Source organism: Carya illinoinensis, chromosome 13 (assembly GCF_018687715.1).
Source record: "Carya illinoinensis cultivar Pawnee chromosome 13, C.illinoinensisPawnee_v1, whole genome shotgun sequence".
NCBI lineage: Eukaryota > Viridiplantae > Streptophyta > Magnoliopsida > Fagales > Juglandaceae > Carya > Carya illinoinensis.
This window is the reverse complement of record NC_056764.1, coordinates 21,561,892-21,585,026: the sequence shown is the minus strand read 5'-3', so window position 1 is coordinate 21,585,026 and position 23,135 is coordinate 21,561,892. Positions and strand designations below refer to the sequence as shown.

Below are 23,135 nucleotides of genomic sequence, written 5' to 3'. Positions count from 1 at the left end.
CATATAATCCAATACATGTTTATAACATCTATAATTTTAGTAAAGATGTATGCAAAAAATTTAATAAAAGTCTAACACAAACGGTAGTTCAAAATATGTGTCGTTTGATGTTTGTATTATAATTCATCAATTTATGTCATCTTGTAGACAATCAATAGAGACAATATTGAAATTCTTATTTTGCTGTTGGTTGAGTCGATCAGGGACAACACAAAGTTAAAACATAATCTTTTTATAAAATTTGTGGTATAATATTTTCTATATATAGCATATATATAAATCATAAAATATATTTTGAAATTGTTGGCCGAATTTACTCTTTCTTGATTAGCTCAAGAATTATGGCCTTTGTCACGTGCCTATCATAGCAAGTCTACGTATGGAATATGACTTAGCGGAAGCTACGTCCTACTACCATGGGAAAAAAAAACATTTGATTAAACACACTTATATTATATATTATATGAGATTTTTAAATTTGGAATACTCAATAATCTGAGTTAATGAAACGTATAATATATGTATATTATACTTAGGGATTCACATCTTATGCATCTAATACACGTGTATATGTTAAGAAGAAAGAGAAAAATATAATAACTAATCTTTAATTACTTATTATTATATAAACTATTAAGTATTATAATTATTGAGATTAATAAATCATATAACAACATTGAATACTATCTCTCTCAACATTTATGTCTTCATTTTATGTGCCAAACCGTTAAAACAAACGGTGTTAACTTTAACGAAAAAACAAGAAAAACCGTTAAAATAAGATTTTCCGTTTCATACACATTTTTTATATATAGAAGATATAAAGTGTGGGGCAGGGGAAAAGCGGGACGGGGTTGAGCCCTGCCCGCCTCCCGCCCCCGCTTAGTGTATTTCATACAGGGCGGGGGACCCTGCGGGCTGCCCACCCCTATTTTCAACCGTTTCCTTCTAGAGCTTTGCTACAGATATCTATTGTTGGGTACATTTCGAGGAATCGCTGATGTGATAACATACCACTCAACCTTATCTTGAACTTAGACATCTGTATACGACAACAACAAGCGTTTCACTTCTTTTTATATTTTATTTTTTTACTTCACTTTCTCACTCTCTCCCTGCTCTGCACACCCCACCACAAAGCCACCCACATAGAGTGCAACAGCAATACGAAGCTGAGATTAAGTGTTAAATCGAACAACAACACTAGGTAGAATCTTCGTCCATTTGCCTGCAAGAGAAGTAACAGAGAGCATGAGATCATAAAAGAAAAACTAGAAGAACAAGGCAAGCTGTAAGGTTCTAGTATTGAAGCGATTGTTGGGTAAGTCCATCAAAGTATTGAAGCTACTACGGAATCATGGACAGAGAGATCATGAAATTACAAGGAGCTTTGTTATGCATTCAAGCTGAAAAAAGAAGCCAAAAACCCAGAAAGTAAATCCAGAAGCAAATAGCATGAAATCAGGTGAGAAGAAGCAAATGAGAAAAAGATTAGGAAAAAAATGAGGTTTTAGAGGCGAATAAGAATAAGATGAGAGGTACCTACATTGAGCGTTTCGTCTTCGTGGTTCTCTGTGAAAAGCTTGCACCCAGGAGCTGCCCAGTGCCCAATCATCTTGGCCATTCGATAATGTTCTACTTAGTTGTGTAACAGTGAAACGCACCGTTTAATTATTACATGTGGATGTACCATGTACGCGGGGTTCCCCAACCCCATGTACAAATAGAGTTTTTATTCCTTCTATTACCTCTCTTACCCTTTTTATCATTTTTTTCTCCTCCAGAAACGAAATTGGGCATAGACTATTTTTTGTTTTTTATCATAAGCGGAGCGAAGTTTTGCCGCGGCAAGCTGTCAAAGGTATTATTTTTAATATTTGAAAATAGATGTACCCTTCCCTTGCTATAGAAGTTGGACCCCAGAAGAAACTGTGAGGAGGGAGGGAGGGAGAGAAATTGGCAGATATGGATGGTTCTCTAGATTTTGAGTTTGAAGACCCACTTCTCAGTTCCCCTGTTGTTACCAAGAAAAGGTTTCTTCACTAAAAACACTTTCCCATCTTTTTAATTTCTTGTTTTATTTACGATATTAGTTTTCAGCACATTTTGTTAGATTTTTTTCCTGTTAGTAAGAGTTGATCTTATTTGATGTCACTGTTACGGAAATCCTGCGTCCGGGTTATTAGTAGCCTGCACTAGAACCATGTTTTGCAACTTTTTTTCGGTTATATAATAATTTCATTCATCAAGTTCTGTTTTGATTCTCTTGTTTAAATGGAACTTTGATGCTGATTGCGGAAAAATAAAATTGAAAATGATTTATAATCTTTTTTCAAAATTCCTATCATCTGTGTAATTATCTTTTGAGTTTATTGAGAGCCCCTACGTACTCTCTCTTCCCATTTTGTACTGGACAAGAGTTAATTTGGCCTTAAAAATGAACTCATTTGTGGGGCACTGTCTGTATTTTGAGTTTATATGTTGTTTGGTAATTGGTGAAAAGCCATTGATTTTGCATTGGAATAACTCCTTTCAATATCAACCAGGAAGAAGGTTATTGGGTTGGATGATCTTTTGAGTGATTACTACAAAGAGAAAAGCAAACTTGTCGAGAGGGAGTCTATACAAGAAAAGGCCCAAAAGGCCTACAACTCAGATGACGATGTCAATACCAAAGAAGCTTCACTTTCTGAAGTGATTGACCAATGCCAAAATCAGGTACAATGACTTTTCCAATAGTATTGATATTAGTAATCTTATTTTTAGAATGTCTTCACTTTTGTCTGCTTTTCATACTGTAAATATGAACCTTTTTTATTTGTGTAGATGAGAGAAATTAGCGGTGAGGAAGATATGTCCACGTGGGGCATGCATGTATTTGGGAATCAGGTTTCCTCTATCCGAATGAAATCTTAGTGCTGCCTAACTTGTTACATGCATAATTTTCTGAAGTGTTTGATAATAACCCTACTGGGGATAACTGGTAGTTCTTCCTTTTCTCTCCCTCTCCATGAATTGCAGAAAGTTCCACCACCTCTAGCTTTTCCTGGGCTTGGAAGTTGTGCCATCTTGCAGTCTTTCATGAATAATGAACTCAATTCCCTGTTTGAGCTCGATTCAGATAAAGGTGGCTAATCAGTCTTTTCTGCATATTTGCTTTTGTCGCTAATCATGCTTATCTTATATATATATAAATATTTATGTACACTGAGTTCATATTGTACGTATGTTGTTCTGTAAATATTATGCCTGTTCCCCACTTTTACATGCTTTTGCAGGAGACCTGTTCCTTGAAGGATTGTTAGCAAATGGCTGGCTATCAAAATTGGCATTTATATGCGGTTGTGTAGAAAAATCAATGGCCATGTGGACATTTAATTTGAGTAAGTTTATCGGTTACTTTAGCTTATGCATTAAACCATTGCAAGTTTTATTGGATGTGCTTATCTTTTGGCTTATCAGTGTTATATTCGCCGAAAGAAGAATTGAGAACATCTGCATGTGAATTCTGGTGTGCTATTTTGTCATCAAAAGATGAGGTAATATTAATCTTATTTTGTTTCTTGGAAGCCAATTTGATTGTTATATATATTGGAGAAGTTCAGAGGGTAATTTTTTATTGGCATTCTCTGAGCTTATCTACTCTAACTTTTGACCTGGTTGATCTACAGCCTGTCCTGATTGATTGGCTTCCTAGCTATTTTGAATTAAAAGGGGCTCTTGAAATTTATGGATTTCAATCTAAGTCTTCATTCAACAGAGACTCTTTGCATGCTGGTAAGCTTTTTTTACTGTTTACCAGTTTGTTAAGCACAATGCAGATGATCGAGATTTATATCATGAACGTGATAGATTTGTTCAGGGTAAAATACAAAAACCCCCTAAACTATCAATTTTGGCAATCAGTTGCCAAACAACCAAAAAGCGCAACCCTCAGTCAAACAATTGGCATAAATACCCTTCAAAAATTTGAAAAAATAAAAAATCTGAAAATTTAAGAAAGCAAATATATTTAAAATTTATTTCTGTTTTCTTAAAAATGTATTGTCTATTTGTTAATAGGGTATATATATATTTATTTTTTTTGTTGAGAATTGTCAAGGGTAATATCATCTGTTTAGGGTGGTGGTGGTTTTGGTGTTTTTTTTTTCGGGGAGGGGGGGGTGTTACATTGAGATTTTTTGTTAGTTTAGAGGGCGACTGCTAATTTTGATAGTTTAGGTAGTGATTGCAAATTGAGTGGCAGTTTAAAAGGGCTTTGTGTATTTTTCCCTTTTGTTTATCTTTTCTTCTTTAGAGTGTAGTCCATGTCCAAAAACCTCGTGACATTATCTATATAAGTTAGGAAGAATTCATAGTGGCGTAAATAGTATTGATGACATGCTTCCTGTATGAACTCTGTGATTTTGTCACTATGGATATGTTTGTGGATATGGTGTCACAGCAACTAGGCATATTAATTTTTGGGTTCTCAATTCTTTCTTCCCTTTTTTCCCTCATCCCCATCTTGAATCAGCCTGGAATGGTTTTTTCTGATTCCTAAAATTCTCCATTTTACTTATTCACAATCCAATGAAAAAGGGTATTACGAAAGGACTTGCGCTCTGGCATTGCCTTGGAGCAATCCTTGAAACTATGGTTGTTTCATTCCCTCCAACGACACCACAATAAACACAACAGGGTCATTCTCCATAGCACTGCACATTGATGCCTACGAAATTACCATTTCCAGCCTGTTAAGATATCCACCACACGAGAAGGCATAACCCAATCCATCCAAAGAGGCCAAAAACCATTTTCCAAAGAAGGCCAGGAACCTCACAATGGAACAGAAGGTGATCCAATGATTCCCACTCTTCTTGCACATGTAACAACCGTTAACCACTAATATGCTTTGATTTCTCACATTGTCCAATGTAAGAATCTTTCCAAAACTTATCAAAAAAAAAAAAAAAAAAAAGGAAAGAAAAAAAGAATCTTTCCAAAAGCCATTGTCTTAGATGGGTCCCATGAAGTCCCATCCTACACAAATACAACTGGTCAAAGAATGATGAGAATGGGTCTACCTTCCAATCATTAGCTTCCCTAACCAAAGATAAACACCATTGGGTAGAGCTAAGCACCATGTGACAATGATCTACCTAAAGTTTTGAATACCGTACCGGATGCCGTACCGGTCAAGGCACTGGAACGAAATATTTCGATATTGGTACCATTTCGTATACCCTTTTGGGATAGTTGATATATGAATAAATTATATATATAAATTATATTTCAAAATAATAGTCTATATATGAATAAATTATACATATATATAAATTATAAATAGTCTGGTCTGAATTGGGGGCCAAGAAATGATCTTACAGCTTGAAGAAATGAAAAAAAAAGAAAAAAAATAAAGGCCGAAATACGGGCTGATACGTATGCTGGTACAGGCCGAAATATTGGCTAGTATTTGGGGCGGTACGAAACATGTATAATACTTGTACCGGACTAGTGGCCGGTACGGTATGTACCAGCCGTATCGGCTAGTATGTTACAGTATTTAAAACAGTAGATTTACCACATAGGTCTCCTTATCACGAGCCATTCTGAACAACTCTGGGAAGGTACAACTCAGGGATCAATTTTCACACTGCAAATAGGCCAAAAACCATGTTCCAAAGAAGGCTAGGAACCTCACAATGCAATAGAAGGTGATCCGCTGATTCCCAGTCTTCTTGCACATGGAACAACAATTAACCACTAATATGCTTTGGTTTCTCACATTTTCCAGTGTAAGAATCTTTTCCAAAAGCCGTTGTCTTAGATGGGTCCCAAACCATTTTTGCCACGAAGTCCCATCCTACACAAATACAACTGGTCAAAGAATGATAAGAATAGGTCTACCTCCCAATCATTAGCTTTTTTAAACAAAAGATAAACACCATTGGGTAGATCTGAGCACCATGTGACAACAATGATCTGCCACATAAGTCTCCTTATCATGAGCCATTCTGAGCAACTCTGGGAAGACTTCTCAGGGATCAATTTTTCCACACTGCAAATCCTACCAAAAGCGAATCTTGGACATGTCATCCAAACTTCTTCTAATGTTGTTCCAAAAATCAACCCCAAAAGACCCATTTACCTCATTTGAATGCCAACCACCTCCTGAGCTTCGAGCTTCTATACTAAGTATCTATCAGCACCAGCCTTGCCATTTTTACAAGCTAATTGGTGATAAATACAATGTAGATGATTGTATGCGTTAATGTGTATCAATCGTGTAATTTACCTTGTACAAAAGTCATGGATCTTTCTTAGTCTATACTAGTGATAAGGATATTTGTGGGGGTGTTTGGTGTCTGGCATTCTCTGCAAAAGTAATCGATAGTCTTATGTGCAATTTGTGGCAGATTATGCTAAATTGGTCCTTTCATTATGAAACTGGGTTGGCCAATGAATAATCAATTCCATTGTTTGGCAATAAAGAGTTTAATTATAACGAGTTTGATAAATTAAATGCTAATTTTAACTCTATAACAAATATGCAGTTTCTTTTGTGTCCAAAAGCATTCAGCTATAAATATCTGAATGTTATTCATGTTGTTCTTGTTTGGCTTGTCAGTTATGGGTAGCTACGTTATGCGATTCAAAATGATTGTATCTCATTCACATGATACTTACTTTTGCTTGAATTCAAGAAGACCGTCCTTGACTTCACATGCAAGTCAACCATCCCTGGCCGTGAAAAAAAAAAAAAATTAATAGGAGGAAAAAGAACAGAAAAAAGGAATGTGTTAATAAATTAATAATCTAACTTGAGAAGCTTTTGTATGCTGGTATTTGTCACTGCAGTAGTCTTCTTGGTCTGGTCATTAGTGGTCCTGTTTATATGTTGGTTTTGCGCTCTCATATCAGTCTAACAATTGATAGTTTATTTAGTTCTGTTATCAGGGTGCCATCTTTTTCTATTCGGTAATGCATGTAGTGGTTGACCATCTGTAGATTCTCTTGGATATATTTATTTATAAATTGTGTTCTTCTTTTCAAAATTTTTATTTACATAAAATATCCACAATTGTTAGTAAAAATTTGTCTCTATTGTTTTTAATGGTCTTGCCTTACAGGTTCTAATTGTGGAGGGCCACCTCAAAATATTAGATCTTGGGTCAGATTTGCTGCTGCTTGTAGTCATGTAAGGTAACAGACAAATGAATCCACTTTTTTTTGGGAACCATCAGCTTTGAGGCTGCTGATCTATTTGCAAACACTATTGTTTGCATATTGGTACTGCATGGTTGATACCCAGATGCTGTGGATGATGTAAGGTTTAGCACGTGGTTGATTTTTCTTGGTTTTTATTTTCGTTGTAGGAATAAATTCTCTGTCCTTTCAACCTCAGAAGCTGAAGAGTTAGTTGAAGTCATTATTTTTCTGTTCTTAGATCACCAGCTTCATGGTCTGGCAGTGCTTTTATACGAATGTATGCAATCACTTATCAGTTACTTCACAGAGAAAGAATGGAAGAACAGCTGTAACAAGATAGCAAAATCACTTGCTTGCAGGTTATTAACTTCTACTACTTGATTGGTTTGGATCCGTATCTCCGTAATTTGACTGAATATGCTGCCTTTTTTCTTATCATATAAGTGTTCATCTCTATCCCTTTGTTGGTATATGTTTATTTAATTTTGGTGATTAATCATTGTCTCTTTTTTATGGTTATTAATAAAATGGTGGTTTTTTTTTTTTTTTTATAAGTATTAAAAGGATGGATTTATCTTGTTTTTCTGTATCAAGCTACCAATATCTTCCAGTTACCAGCAGAATTGACATGCTACAGGCATTCTTATGAATTTGGGTCCACATGAACCAGAAAAGTGATTCAGTTTTGAATATCTAAGTTGGTCTACTACATTTTTTTTTTTCATCTAGATGGGACTAAGATATATGGAAAAAATGTGCAATGGTCAGATTGTTAGGGTGAACAATCTGAAATGTGCAATGTGGAAATATCATATTGTTATGTGGACTATCAATGAAAAGAAATGGGTGAACAACAAAACAGAATGCTATGAGTTTAGAAAATATTGAATTATTTCTGCATATAGTCTGTTTTTATGACAGCATTAGAAAAAGGGGGAAAGGAAACGGAAGTATTTGAAACAGGTTTAGTAAAGGTCCTGGTTATCAGTGCCTTAGGTGATGCATAATTGTTGAACTCAACTGAAGCTTTAAATAGATCAATGCTCCCCAAGAATCAGTGCATGTTTATGTCTACAGTTCATGCATCACATGTACGCCTTACATTTTGGTAAGAAAATTTTAAAAAATATAAGTTTAATCATTTCATCAGTTTAAAAGTTTTTCCATTTATTTTCATTCAGAAATATTGTCGGGTTTAACACATTTGAGCATTTTCCCTTGAAATATAGGTATTTTTCATCTCATGCATTTTATTTCAAGACCTTCATTTTGGCCAAGCTTCGTTTTTTAAACTTTTCAAATGTCTACAGTTATTAGGATTACAAAAATGATTAATATCAAACTACTTTCAAGTCAGCATCAAACACTGCAGGCAACATAAGCAGGGTGATTTCAGCACTTAGAAAAAAAGGAAAAGAAAAATAAAATAATCTTGACAACTGGAAAGGGATGATTAAGGCCATATTTGGACACTTAGATGAGATTGAATGAGATGAGATTCTAAAACATTTTCATAATTTCCTTTCCAAACATCACTCAAACACAACATTTTTCAATTTCAAATCTTCAACTTTTTCATCTAATCATTACCTAATCTTTACAACTTTCCCAAACTTCCAAATAAAACACAAAACATAATACAACTTTTTCAAATTTCAAAACAAAAATAATATTAGAAAAATATATTCAAACAAGATTTTAATTTTATAATATTTTTATTCAACCTTTTCTCTCTCCTTTCACAAAACTGAATAAAACATCTTAACTCAAACCATTTCACTACTATTCACAAACCTATTCACAGAATTCTCATCTAATCTCATTACCCAGGCATGCCCTAAATGTGTCATATGTGTTTTCTGAACAATCTCAGGGCACCTTGAATGCCTGCTACATGAGAAGAAGGCAGAGGGTAATGTGGATACATTGGGAGGGTGTGAGAGCACCATATGGCAAAAAGAAAAGTTTTGAACTTAAGCTATTCATTATTAGGAGAAGAATGGATATAATATTTCTAGAGTTAAGAAGTCTGGGCTTTTGTGTTTTGACAAGAAATAAGTATTCACAAGACCTCCAATGATCATGGGGTGATCAGTCTGGGGACTAACTTTGGAGAGGTGGCTTGTTGGGTGAGGGCTGGTACGTGAATTGTGTGATATTGATGATGCTATTGGTGGCCTTAGAGCTTTGTGATGGCATCTTGAGTTGTAATGGTTCCAAGAATGATAGAGGCTATTGGTGATGGTAATAACATGTAGTGCGCTTGTGGTAATAAGATATATATGACGTAAGTGGCAAAAGATTATATGGAATATATTAAAAGGCATTCTTTATATTGCTTTTGATATATTTGATTAAAGGTTGAGGTGGTAGCTGCTACATTAATAAGTAAGTTGCTGATAACTGAGATTCAATCCTGTGATTAAATTTTTGTACAGCCTTTCATTGGTGGAATAATTGATTGGTGATTCCTAGTAAATAGTCAAGCTGAAAAAATATTTACTTACGTTCTGCTGCTCAAAATTTCCCCTCTGATAATGCTGATTGCATGTTGTAAATGCAGAGTTCCTAAGGACTTAAACTGCTTGCGAGCTGTGGAATGCATTTCAGGATACGATACTCGCAGTAAGCAACTTAGAAGTTCCGTTGCCTATCAAATTCTTCTTGTTTGTTTTGATAATAAGGTAGGCTATATTCTCTTTACAATTTAGCTTATGTATGTTTCTTGTATATCCATTCATTCTCATACCTTTATGCTAATGCTGATGAGACAAAAGCCTTTTTTTGTTTATTTGGTTTTATGTAGATGCTAGATTAATTGATATATCAGTAATACGTCCATGAACTTGGCCAGTTGGAAAGCTTTAGATAAATCTTGAAAGTTCCAGCAATGTTACCCCCCCAAATCGCTAATACAACAGCAAATGGAAGTCAGATTTTCAAGGCAGATGCCTTAAATCTTGCAACAAAATTTTCAAGAAAAAGATCCACCTCATCAGAAAAGGCTTCCTTTTGTTTTGCTGGATAATGCTTTATTCAAGTGCCCTCCTCCATGGCATCTATTAATCCAACTTCCTTTTCTGGTTCCATTTTGATTGTCAGAGCTTTTGCTTTTTGGTTCTCTATACATTGATTTCCTGCCCATTGTTGATTCTAGTTTTTTTTCCCCAAAATCTATTCCATTGGCAACGGGAAATCTCACAGGCTGGGAGTGACTGTTGAAGTGTAAGAAGTAGCACTGTGTTAATGAAGTATAAAAACTTAGACCATTTATCTTCTTATTTCATTATTGTTTACAAGAGACCGGCAGCTTCATGGTCATGTCTGAAAAGCCATTACCATATCTGCAAAAAACATGAGTTCATGCAATCAAAGGACTTTAGTGCTTCATGGCTGAATGGAAGCTCTATCAAATAAGATAACTCTAAACAATAGTCAACTGATTGCTTGAGTCCATTAAACTTCTTTTTGATCTTAAGGTTTCACATCTTTCAAGCTCAGTCAAGTTGTCTTACAAGTCATATTTTGTGATTTTTCACCTCAGGCTACTGATGAAGAAGAGGTTATGCGATTGCTTATCGCAATTAATGTGAAAGAAAAAGGTTGTGATCTTTTCAAGATGTACATTTACTTGGTTTTGGCAGAGAATTGGCTCTTGGTTAATCAAATGTTGGAACATAAGCCAGTAATTAATGAAATGTGGGGTCTTTATCTTCGAAACTGTTCTTGCCAAATTTCCAGCACGGACTTGAGGTCCTTTGCATCAAAGGTATGTAATCACACTGCTTCTTATATCCGTATTTTTTGATGATTCTGATAAAAAAAATATTTTTCAATATTGCAGGTCCGTAATAAGGCTTCATATCTTCTGCAAGGCACAGTCACCAAATAACGAGTATGAATGCTGTCCACCAAACACGTAAAAAAGTATGCCATACCCAGTACCTTCTTTTAATCTGTATAGATGCTTGCTACTAATCAACTGTGCATTTCTTGTGAGTACATTTTAACAAAGGGGCATTCTTATTCTGGAGAGTTGCAGAAAGAAACAAGCATCTTGATAATAATAGTAGGTTGCTAAATTCAGGAGCATTTTTTCTATTGTATGTGACATTAATCATTGACATATTGAGTAAGTCTGCTATGAAATACGTAGAGTCAATGACTGGGGAAGTTCGACCCAATTAATTGTGCCATGCTTTTAAAAAAATTTGCATTGACAAAGCAAGCGGAGGCTTTTATTTGGGAGAATGACATAATCTAGAATGTGTTCTTTTGGCTATTAACCCAGTTGCCTCCCAGCCCCTTTTCCCTCCTTTTTACTGCTGCTAGCTCCCTACCAAAGCACCCAAAAATCCCCCACCTCAACCCCCGAAACAAAGTCGCAAACACCCACACTTTTCAAAATGTTGTTTTTTCGCCAAATTGGATGGCTATTGGCATTGGGGATATAATGATTTTCATGCCAACCAAACATCTGAAGAAGTTTTTGATATTGTTTTACCAAACAATGGCAAACAGGTGGGCTTCCCAGAAAATATTTCAAACCAAAAAATATTGCTATTTTCTCCATTTAATGTCGAATCAAATTGAGCATATCTTTATGGATAAAGTTATTGCCTTGCGGGTGGTGAAACAGAGGTTACCATCTAATCAGTTGTGTTTATGGGCCATTCTGATATTTTATTTTGCTTTTGGGTATTGAATATAACTCTAACGATAACTGAATTTTGCTTTTGGTTAACATCTCATTGCTTGCGTTATACTGATGTACAAAATTTTCAGGTACATTGGCTAACTATTGGATTTGGTCTTTGCAGGAAGTTTCAGATGGGTGAATATTTTGAATCCACTTGATGAAAGTTTTGTGATGGGTTGAAATCCTCTCTTTTGGGTAGCAAGAGTTGGTGAAATTCTTTCGTAGACAGTTTTGAAGAATGTTGAAGTTCGACTTCTAATGGTGTTGGAACTTTGAAGGGGATTTGAACCTTGAAAAGGGGATGCTGTATTTGTACATGTTAATGTATAATCAGAACCTACTTGATCATGGGTATAACGTTAGACGCGGAACTATTACACTAGCTACGCAACGCATGCTCTCTCTTGCTTTTTCTGCTTTTTGCTTCACAAAGAATCTACTCCTTTGTGCACAATCCCTCTGACTCTATTGAATTGCAGAATTCAGTCCATCTCTCTCAAGTCTTTGCCAACAAAATTAAGATTATTCTGATAGTTAGTAAATCAACCAAACTATTGGGTTGAAATTGAAAAGTGACTTCAAAAACTTAAAAGAAAACTCTGTAAAAAAATCCCACCGCATATATGGACAAATATGGTATGGGGTAATATTGGTCACCTATCAGTATTCAAATTCATCTCCCGTGCTCCCCTTGCCACATGCGCCGCTTCAAAAGATTCTGACTCATTTATCTAGAAATAGAAATGACCTCAATTAAGAGGAGTTGTGGGGGAAGAGCTACAATTTGAAGGTGATGCATACTCTTCAATATAATGTTGACGCATCGCTGTGTGTTATTGGTCTTGCAAACGGATCTCATCATCCGTGGTGGAACAATTTATTGTTATTTTAATTTTAAGAAAAATTGAGCTTAGTGTATTATGTATTTTCCAACAAAAGCATTTTGCCAACCATTTTTTCTACCTAACAATCATATATACAATTTATAAAACCAACAAACACATTTTGCCAACCTTTAAGTACATCTACAATTTGTTTATCCAACAAACACATTATGCCAATATTTCTTCTACCCAATACTCACATTTACAATTCTTGAAACTAACAAATACTTCCACAAACCCTTCTTCTCTACCTAGACTTCACATCTACAATTCTAAAAACTAACAAATACATTCATTCCACCATGCACAATACTTAACATTCATATCTACAATTCTTGAAATCAACGTACAGATGTAACCAACCTGTTCTTCTTTTGCCAAGATTTTTATTTGTAGCTAATAGTCTTGGATTAAACCCTATAAATAAATCCATCCTCTAAGTTTCTAACTACTTCCCACTCATCAAAAACCAATATTTTTTTTTTCTAATTCTTCAAATTTTCTTCTCTCAACTCCTATGGATCTCTTTTGGAGTGCTTTTAACTTTAATAAAATGAGGAAAAATTAGCTCAGTTACAATAAAATAAGCATAAATTTGCTAAAAAAACAAGTGGTCTTAAACTATGTATAATAGCCATGCACCTAAGGAAAACAATTCAAATAGATAAAGTTGAAAGAGAAGATCACTCGTATATCGGAAAACTTGCATGATACTGAACAAGCAGTACTTGTTTAATTCCTAGCTATGACTCGGATTCTGCACTTTTCAAACACTAGGACATATAAATGCTATGCTATTATGATCCACGTCCATTATATAAAGCCATATGAAAATGCTATGCTATGCTCTCTCCTGTGCTGCATCGGATATCAGCAACAGCACAAGATCACTGCCTGCGACAGTTTCCCAAATATCACCCAGACTTCCGGTCTCCTCAGTGAATCCTACAGCATGAGCTTCAGCAAAAGATCGTGAGCCCTTCCTCAGTCCAATCTGCATTACAAAAAGCATCTTTACAAAAATAAGTGAGAGGAACAAAATTAAAGGAAGTAAATCCTCAATGAATAAAATGAAAAGCAAATACTTCAAAACATGAGGCAGTAGACTATGATAACTAGACTATCAAAAGTTACTGGAAGGAAGTTTCAAGACTTCGAAACCAAAGAAAAACTGACTATGATGCCATGATGGCGAACTATTAGTCCCATAGGCCATAAGGATGAGCTGTTAGGACGTCAGGACGCGGGTGCACACATATAAAACAAATAGCTATCCTCCCCATAAATTTAGACTGGAACATTAGCTTTTGGGGGTTTGGTGGTGAACTATGCAGTGTTATTTGATATGATTGCTAATTAGGGTCAATGCAAAGCAGCAATGCAGTCTCAAGAATTCTTCAGAACTCTTCAACGATATTACAACAATGCCTATATGGATGTAGAGAACAAGATAGAAGTCGGGTTGCTACTCTTTGTTTTTGATCGACTGCTACTACTTTTGAAAGATAAAAATGTTTACACAGCTTATTCCTTTGGATTGTACCTCAAATAACTTTTGCATTCCCAAATAATTTGTGCAGATTCTTGGGTCACTTTAAGCCACAACAGGGCAAACCTGCCATCCACCAATTCATTCCCTTTGGACAACATTAATGATGGATGTTGGAGCGATATTATGGCTTCCAACCATCATCTTTCTATAGCGATATTGAGGTTCAATTGAATTCATCAATTAATTGAGAAAGAGAGGAAATTAACTTGTGAGAGCAATCTGGAGTAGAGAAGGTGGTCATCAAGGTCGTCTTCCCCAAGGCCATTGTTGAGGCTGGGATTGGTTTGATCTTCTTTGTTGAACCCAAAATGAAACCCTAGAAATAAGGGCGTAGCACAACCTACTAAACAAGCCCACCAGGTCGAGCCCTACAAAGGCCTAGTCTGGCAGATGGCCTAAGAATTTTCCATTTGATAAGGAGCACAAGACCACCGGGGGCAAACGGAAGTCCACAGCGAGAGGAGCGCCTTGGGCAACCTGCAGACTAAACATACCACCATCAAGGAGAATCCATCAAGATCCTCAAAGGGAAGGCTGCATTAAATGCGGTAGCACTTCATCGGGGAAGGACCTGCAAGAGAACTAGCTGAGGACAAGTTGGAATGGCCTCAAAGCTATGTCCCCTTTGGAAATGATCAACCACCAAACCATTCACCAACAACAGACATCCAAAGCCCACCCCCCCCCCCAAAAAACAAAAAAAAAAAAAACAAGGAAGAGAAAGATACAAATAGTAAACAAAAAGGGGAAGAAGATGTATGTTGACTACTATTTGTTGCTTTTCTCTTTTTTGAGTAATTGATTACTATGCATTTAGTATGTACTAACTTAGGCATCGTAGGTATCCCTTGGCTGGAGAGGCCAAGCTAGCCTTCTTAATTTCAGGAGTGGACATGTGACTAGAATGGAGTGGATGCAGTTGTGAGGGTGCAAAACACGTTCTTCATCTTTTGGCATAATTCAACATGTCTTCTGCATGCCTGCGACGACTAACTCTCAAGCAACCCGTGACCATGTGGCTGTTGTTGCAGTTGAGAAATGAATGATAGCATGGACAAAAGGCTTACAGAGATGGAGGAGAGGCTAAGAATGATGGCCTTAGAAATGGAGAACCCCCAAAAGGAGACCTAGGCTTTAAAACAGATAGATGAGGGGTCTAGTTGTAACAGGCATAATGAAGTAGAATCCTAGGGTGAGGCAAACCCACCTTCGATGATGAAGAGAAGAGGAAGATGCATAACAACCTGCATAACCTCATGGGTAAGTACAAGGAAATGACTAGAAGGATAGGGTCATCCTCATTAGTTGAACACTTACTCAGTACAATGTACCTGTTCTATAGTGCAGACATCAAGATGGCACCACTCCTGCCTAAGTTCAATGTTCCCCAATTTGAGCTATACAACAGGTCTCGGGATCTTGTTGAGCACTTGAAGATGTTTAAGGCACACATGACACTCCATGATTTTTAAGGAGAAATCGCATGTTGAACCTTCCTTGGATAGGGCTAGGCCAACGACTTTGTCAATATAGAGGACACCCTAAAAGCCCTAACTGCCACGAGGGAATCCGAAAAGGCAAAAAAAAATCAGGAGAAGGAGAAAAGGCAAGAAACTATCCATACGAAAGAGGGAGAGAAGGGGAAGTGACCTTCTGAGGGTAAGGCCCTAGAGCAACTAAGCTCAAACATACGAGCAAGAAACAGAGAACGAGCACAATGGTTCCTGAATGAAACACATACAGTGGCAGACTTCCTCACTTCTGTGCCTATCACAATAAGGAGGGGCACAAGACCAAAGATTTCGTCTACCTCAATTGAAGGATAAAGACAATGCAGGAGAGTGGGGAACTAAAGTTGTTGGTTGCCTGAAACACCTCACCCGGGACAACTGGATGTCAAATGGCCAAGAAGGGCTATTGAATCTCGAAGAAGTGAAAGCCCATAGAAAAGGAAGGTAATACGAGGAAACACTAGAGGGAATCCTAGCCAAGGCCCTAACCAGAACCTCGCACCCGATAGCTAGATTCAAATGATAGTGCAAGGGTTCACCAGGGGCAAGATAAACTCCTCCAGCAGAAAGGTGACATACGAAGAGATTTTCACCATTGAGAAACCACCAGGGAAAACAAAAGATTGGAGACCCATCACCATCTCTTTAGACGATGAAGACTATGTGGGAATATAGTACCTATAGGAAGATGCCTTGTGGGGTGTCGATGTTGGTTCCTAACTACACCATTTGTAGGATTCTGATTGACAATAGGGGCTTAGTTGACGTCCTATTTTGGGGCATTTTTGCATGTGAATTGACCCAAGCCATCCACGCTCATTGCCCATGTTGTTAAAGGGCTCATCGTGAGATATGGTTCAGCCTATAGAAGTTATTGTGCAACCACTGTTAGTGGAAACAAAGCCGTGCATAGGCACCATCATTGTGGACTCTGTAGTGGCTAAGACCTATTCCTCCTGCAATATGATTATAAGGAGATCAACTTTGAACGGTTTGAAAGTCGTCACCTTTCCCTAGCATTTAAAAATGAAGTTCCTGATATAGGTCGGTATCGGCAAAGTCAATGGTGAGCAGGCACTGACACACAAGTGTTATGTGAAAGAACTTAAGAATGGAGGATAGAACGTGCATGTGGCAGAGGCAGCGATGAGAGCAAGCATTGGAGAGATGCTACCACCACCAGCCTTGAACTTATCGAGTGCGGTGTTATGGCACGAGATGAGCAAAAATTAATTCGGGGAGGAGTTAATGGGCCCTTGGAGATCATAAACCTAGACTTAGATCACCCTGAGGCAACAACAAGAATAGGAACAAGAATGGGGACCGAAGTTGTGTGCTGACTGAAGTGACTCTTAATGAAGCACAAGAATGTATTTGCATGGAGTCAAGAGGATATGTTTGGCATCAACATCTAAATCATCGAGCATCTCCTATGTGTTGACCTAGAGGCCAAGAAGGTCGGCCAAGAGCGAAGGATCTCCAACACAGATAAATACACAACAATAGAAAAGGAGGTTGAACACCTTTTGACTATAGAGTTCATCAGGGAGGCCCACTGCCCGAAGTGACTTTCCAATTTGGTCTTAATGAAGAAATCGAACGAAAAATGAAGGATGTGCGTCAACTTCACTGATCTAAACAAAGCATGTCCAAATGACAACTTTCCTCTACTTTGCATCGACTTGACAATTGATTCTACTGAATGTTAAGTTTCATAGACGCCTTCTTTGGTTACAACCAAATCATAATGAACTCGAGCGACCAAGAGAAGATCTTGTTCATAACGGATTGGGGACTTTACTACTACCAGGTGCCCTTTGGGTTGAAGAATGTTAGTGCCATGAACCAAAGGCTGGTAAACCACCTATGCGAAGAACAAATTGGGTGCAACATGGAAGTTTACGTGGAAAACATAGTTGTTAAGAGTAGGGAGCCTGAACACCACATAGCAAATTTGCATGACGCTTTTCACTGTCTTGCGACAATACAAAATGAAGCTCAACTCGACAAAGTGCACATTCAAAGTGGATTCGAGAAAATCCATGGGCTTCAATGTCTCCAAACAAGAGATCAAGGCCAATCCCAAAAAAATAAAATTAATAATCAACATGAAAGCACCCGGGAACCTCAATGAAGTGGGGAGTGATACTCATTGGCAGGATAGTGGCTCTCAGCATGTTCGTGTCCAGGTCAATGGATAGGTCTTTTCCTTTCTACCAAGTGAATGTGATGACACGTTCTAATGACTAATGGCATACTTGTCCAACGTGCCCCTCTGGAGCCAAGCCAGGCAAGGTGAAACCCTATACTTGTACCTATTGGTTTCCCCACATGTAGTCTTAGGCACTCAGATGAAGGAAAGTAAGAACGCTTAGAAGCCAGTGTACTACACAGGTTAGGCTTTGAAGGAGCTTGACGCCTATTACCTATGCATAGAAATGTTAAGGTTTGTGATAATAATGACAACTTGGCGACTAAGGCACTACTTCCAAGCCCACCTGATCAAGGTACTGACAGAGATCCCATTGGGAAAGGTGGTTCAAGCCCAATACATTGGGGCACCTTGTGAACTGGTAGATCAAATTGAGTAAGTTCGATATCGAGTATCTCCCTCGAATTACCAGGAACGGACAAATGTTGGTGGATTTCGTTATGGCACCTTGTCCCTCATGAAAGACTAGGTGAGGTTTTGTGGTGCCAAGGATGTTGGACGATTGGTCAACACCCTAGAGGAAAGTTAGGCCTAGAGGGAAGTATATGTGTAAGATATTATATTTATTTCATAGCAAAATTTAAACAGGTTCATGCCTAGAGGGAAGTAGACGTGTAAGATATTTGATTTATGATATTTTAGTGGAAGTACACGTGAAGTGCAGATACTAATCGATAGGATAGCGGCTCTCAACAAGTTTGTGTCTAGGCAATGGATAAGTGTTTTCCCTTCTATCAAGTGAATGCAACGATGCATTAGGATGATTAAAGGAGTACTTGTCCAATGCGCCCCTCTTGAGCCAAGCTAGGCAAGGCGAAACCCTATACTTGTATCTGTTGGTTTCCCCACATGTAGTCTCGGCTACTCTGATGAAGGAGAGTGAGAAAGCCTAGAAGCCAGTGTACTACATGAGTCGAGCTCTAAATGGGCTCGAAGCCCATTGCTTGTGCATAGACATGTTAGCATTTACAATAATAACGATCGCTCGGCAGCTGAGGCCATAATTCCAAGTCCATCGGATCATGGTAATGAAGGAGATCCCCTTGGGAAAATTGCTACGAAGGACTAATATGTCGGGTCACCTTGTGAACTTGTCGATCAAACTGAGTGAGTTCAATATCGAGTACCTCCTTTAGAATACTAGGAAGGGACAAGAACTTGTAGATTTTGTTGTGGTGCCCTGTCCCTAATGAAAGAGTAGGTGAGGTTCCGTGGTACTAAGGATGTTGGATGATCGGTCCTAGAGAAAATTTAGGGCCAAAGGGAAATACATGTGTAAGATATTCGATTTATGATATTGCAACAAAATTTAAACAAAACACGTTGTGGTAACAACATTATTAATCTCGTACTAGAATGCTAAACTTCATGAAAAAGGGGCTTCTCATCCTTCATTAACCTCAAAACATTACATCATTTAGAGTACATATAGTTAGTCACCACATGTGGTAGACTAATTACAAATGAGCGTCTTGGTAGCGCATAGCCTTAACCGCAATACCAGACAGCGCGTATAATCCTTGACTGTAGTACAAATTAATTGATAACTAAAACTTAACTGTTCTCAAAATACATAATTGTATTAGAGATGAAACGTGACTAGAATACGAAAAGACAGAAGTTAGGATACGAAAAGATAGAAGTCTTGACGTCACATAACATGACTTGAAAGTAACTTGAGACATATGACTTATTTGAGATAGAAACATTTCATAATATGACATAACATGTAAGAGGCAACATTTCATAACATGACATAACATGTAACAGTGCATATTATGTGACATGGCATACATGTAATAGTGAATATTGCGTAACATGACATACATGTAATATATGACATAATGTAATATGACATAGTTCCAACATCTAGCAATACATGACATAATAGATTGTGTAACAGATAAGCATTCGTGATAGAATAAATCATGTGTAACAGATAAACATATAATGACGTGGTATGGCATGACATATATGATAACATATATACATAAATTGTAGTTCTCTTACCCATCACACATACACAGTAAACTTATAGTAAGTTAGAAGTTAACTTATCTTGATTGTCGCATTCAACGAGAATAAAGCAAGAAATATGAGGAACTGTAAGAGAGTATTCTAAAAGTTAAAAAATTAATTATTAACAATTAGAAACATGAAAAAAATCTAACGTATAGTATAGTAAAATTACCATTTTATCTTCTACATGTGTGAAGATGACCATTTTACCCCTAACTTAAATATTTCACATTCTAACTCTAAAAATTTTAGAAATTTAAATTCTTCATGTAAATTTTATCCTAAATTCAAATATTAATTTAGAAAAATTTAAAACAAATCACAACTATGAAAAACACACTATGGCCGAAATATCCATATGCCATTTCTCTTAATTTTTGTTGCAATTCCTTCTAACTTCAAAACTCATGCTTAAACCAAAATTTTGCAACAAATATCTTCATATTCTAAGTTTAAAACCATAATTAAAACATCCATTTAGAAAAAGCTAATCATCAACACCAAATTTTTTGTAAAAAGATCCAAACTTTTTAACAAATAGCAAATCCTTGAATCACAAGTTTTGACCCTAAATCAAAACATCTCAAAGAATTCCAAAAATCAAATCTTACTTCAAACATATTCATATCATCATCTTAAGATAAAACATGGTTGAAATCATCAAACAAAACTCACCAAAAATCACAAAATAACATTTGGAGTTTTTGGTTTTACACTCGTCCAAAAACATAAACTTTTTTCTTAACTAGCTTTGATCAATCTCTGGATCCATGGTTTAAAAAGATGATATCTTCAAACTAAAATATCAAATGGTTAAAAAATGTGTCCTAAAGAAGATCCAACCATCAAACTAAAAATCACATGGTTAAAAATCAATAAAACATGGATCTAACCCAAAAACATCAAATCTGAGGCCTAATTGAAATTCTCTTGCATAGAAAAATCATATCTTTGAAACTAATACTAAATATTTTCAAAATAACATCCTAACATGAAAATAAGAGATTTAGGATCGTCATATAAAAATATTAAAGCCTTTAGAGTAAGATCAAACCATGAAATATTCAAACTTTCTTCAAATAAAAACTGTTTTTCCACTTCCAGTTTTCAAGTTTCTAGATCTAAGAAAATTTATCATCAAAAGCTTTAGTCATGAAATAAAACCTCAAAGAAAATTCATAAACACATGCCAACAACACTCCATTAAATATTCGGACCAATATATGTCTATTAGCTTGGTAAAAAACTCCAAAACATAACATACTCTCTAGTTTTATTCCCAGAATGACCTTTCCATGGTTAAAATACTTTTCACCAACCCAATGACCACTAAATGAGACTAATAAGATATCCACGGAAACTATACTCAAATATGAACAAATTTTATGAAAGATTTATCTTTTTAAGATACTTACAAATGGTTCAAAATTGCCACGTAAAAAGACTCAAAAATCTGTCCGAGAGAGCTCTTTTAGGTTTCTCTCTAAGAATGTAGTGAAGAACTAATTAAATGGAGTGAAATGTGTCTTGCTCGACTTTAGAATTTTGGAGGGGGGAGATATAGGCTTGAATGATCCTTAATTGGAGGTGGCTATGTCACATAAAGTGGAGAATAGTGAGGGGCAAGGAGTACCTCCTTTACATCAAGACGCTATTGGGTGCAACTAAGGGCAATGGATGACCTGCCATGTGGGGGAGGAAGCTTCTTCAAGAAACTTTGCCAAGGTGGCCAAATTCGTGGGCCTTGGTGGTCCTCAACCAAGCGGGCTTCAATTTGGGGTTTAAAGGGGGTTTGTTTAGGGTTTGAGATGTTATTAAGTCCAAATCTAATTTTTCTTGACATAATCAAATTTTTAAAATTTAAAAGGTTGGATAATGATGTTATAACAAGAATTTGGTGAGTTAATAACTTGTGGAAGTAATTTAATCAAGTGATTAAATACAATGCTAGAAATAGGATAAAAAAGGGCTTGGAGGCCAATTTTACAGTTTGGGGAAACCGTTTAGGGTTTCAGTTTCAACCAAGTTTTTGGAGTTTCAATTGGATTCCAACCATTTAATGTTTCACTAGGATTGAAACCCTCTTTGATTTGGCTCAATTTGGTTGATCAGCTGAAAGAATAGTGTTCTTTCATAAAACATGTTTCATATTGTTTCGTAAAGCATCATAAAGGAAAAGCATTTAGTTTTCATTTTCATTTATTTAGAAAACTCTAGAAGTGTATGAATGTAATACTTACCTAGACTCCATGCCAAACTCATTTCATGCAGTCCATTGATGTGGTGTCAGTTGGCAACCTACGTGCATACACATAACCTCAAAGTCATTCTCTATCTGGTACATAAGCAAATATATTGGAAATAGAACTACACTTCACTTGGAGCACTCTCTGTCTATCCTTATGTTCTTACATGTCATTTACTATGCTAAAATCTTTGGGGTCTATTTACAGTAACTACCTTCGTCTTGTATGTCTTCCTTATCACATTTCCTCTTTCTGAGACCCACTTGGGTTATCTTTTCCAGATTCAGTGTTCTACTTCAAGGTCTTATCCTTCAAAGTGGACCTCCATGATTCACCTTAGGGCTAAGACCCTAAAATTTTCGTCTTACTCTTCTATTAACCACATTCCGAGGTATGACCCAGACCAGCATCCCAATCTTAGACAACATACCCATTACTACCTTCATGTATCCTAGCCCATACTAAATCCTCATTCCCATCCATACATGCCACATAACTTTAAGCCAACTCTGAGGCTTAAACATCGTGTAGCCATGCTTAGGATAGATTACCCATTATATATGGTAAATCCATTCGGTACACGTGTCTCATCAGATACACATGTACCTTACCCTTTATCACTTAAGATCAACTTAGTGTCTGTTGAACACTTGCTTGTATAAACAAGCTCTATACTCTGATACCAACTTCTATTCAAACCCGGTTAGCAGGATCTTTATACTTCCCGACCCTTTACAAGTTCATCCCAACATTTACACAACAAGACCAATTCATTCTATGACTCAGTCTTGTCGCGTAGTTCAAGACTAACCTCAAGCTAC

The 23,135-nt window shown here is 36.6% G+C and overlaps 1 protein-coding gene and 1 long non-coding RNA gene across 7 annotated transcripts; one reads left to right on the top strand and one right to left on the bottom strand.

The window, feature by feature from the left end:
* The first annotated feature begins 1,094 nt into the window (after positions 1-1,094).
* Positions 1,095-12,344, top strand: LOC122291828. 6 transcript variants are annotated; one of them, XR_006236771.1, is made up of 15 exons: positions 1,096-1,465; positions 1,785-2,033; positions 2,547-2,718; positions 2,827-2,889; positions 3,022-3,127; positions 3,279-3,383; positions 3,463-3,539; positions 3,672-3,777; positions 7,113-7,185; positions 7,359-7,550; positions 9,755-9,875; positions 10,736-10,960; positions 11,036-11,118; positions 11,234-11,260; positions 12,012-12,344. XR_006236771.1 is itself a non-coding variant. In XM_043099831.1 (14 exons), the coding sequence occupies exons 2-13, from the start codon at positions 1,966-1,968 to the stop codon at positions 11,081-11,083; spliced, it is 1,356 nt and encodes a 451-aa protein (XP_042955765.1). In that variant the 5' UTR covers positions 1,097-1,465; positions 1,785-1,965; the 3' UTR covers positions 11,084-11,118; positions 12,012-12,344. The 6 variants fall into 6 exon arrangements, 4 of the variants coding, with proteins under 4 accessions (XP_042955768.1, XP_042955767.1, XP_042955765.1 ...); XR_006236770.1 differs by having other exon boundaries at positions 11,207-11,260; XM_043099831.1 differs by lacking the exon at positions 11,234-11,260 and having other exon boundaries at positions 1,097-1,465.
* Positions 12,345-13,368: 1,024 nt separating this feature from the next.
* On the bottom strand, positions 13,369-15,073 carry LOC122291829. The gene is made up of 2 exons (XR_006236772.1): positions 14,318-15,073; positions 13,369-13,768 (listed from the first exon to the last, which is right to left on the bottom strand). It is a non-coding gene; the product is annotated as an uncharacterized LOC122291829 (long non-coding RNA).
* Positions 15,074-23,135: the final 8,062 nt, after the last annotated feature.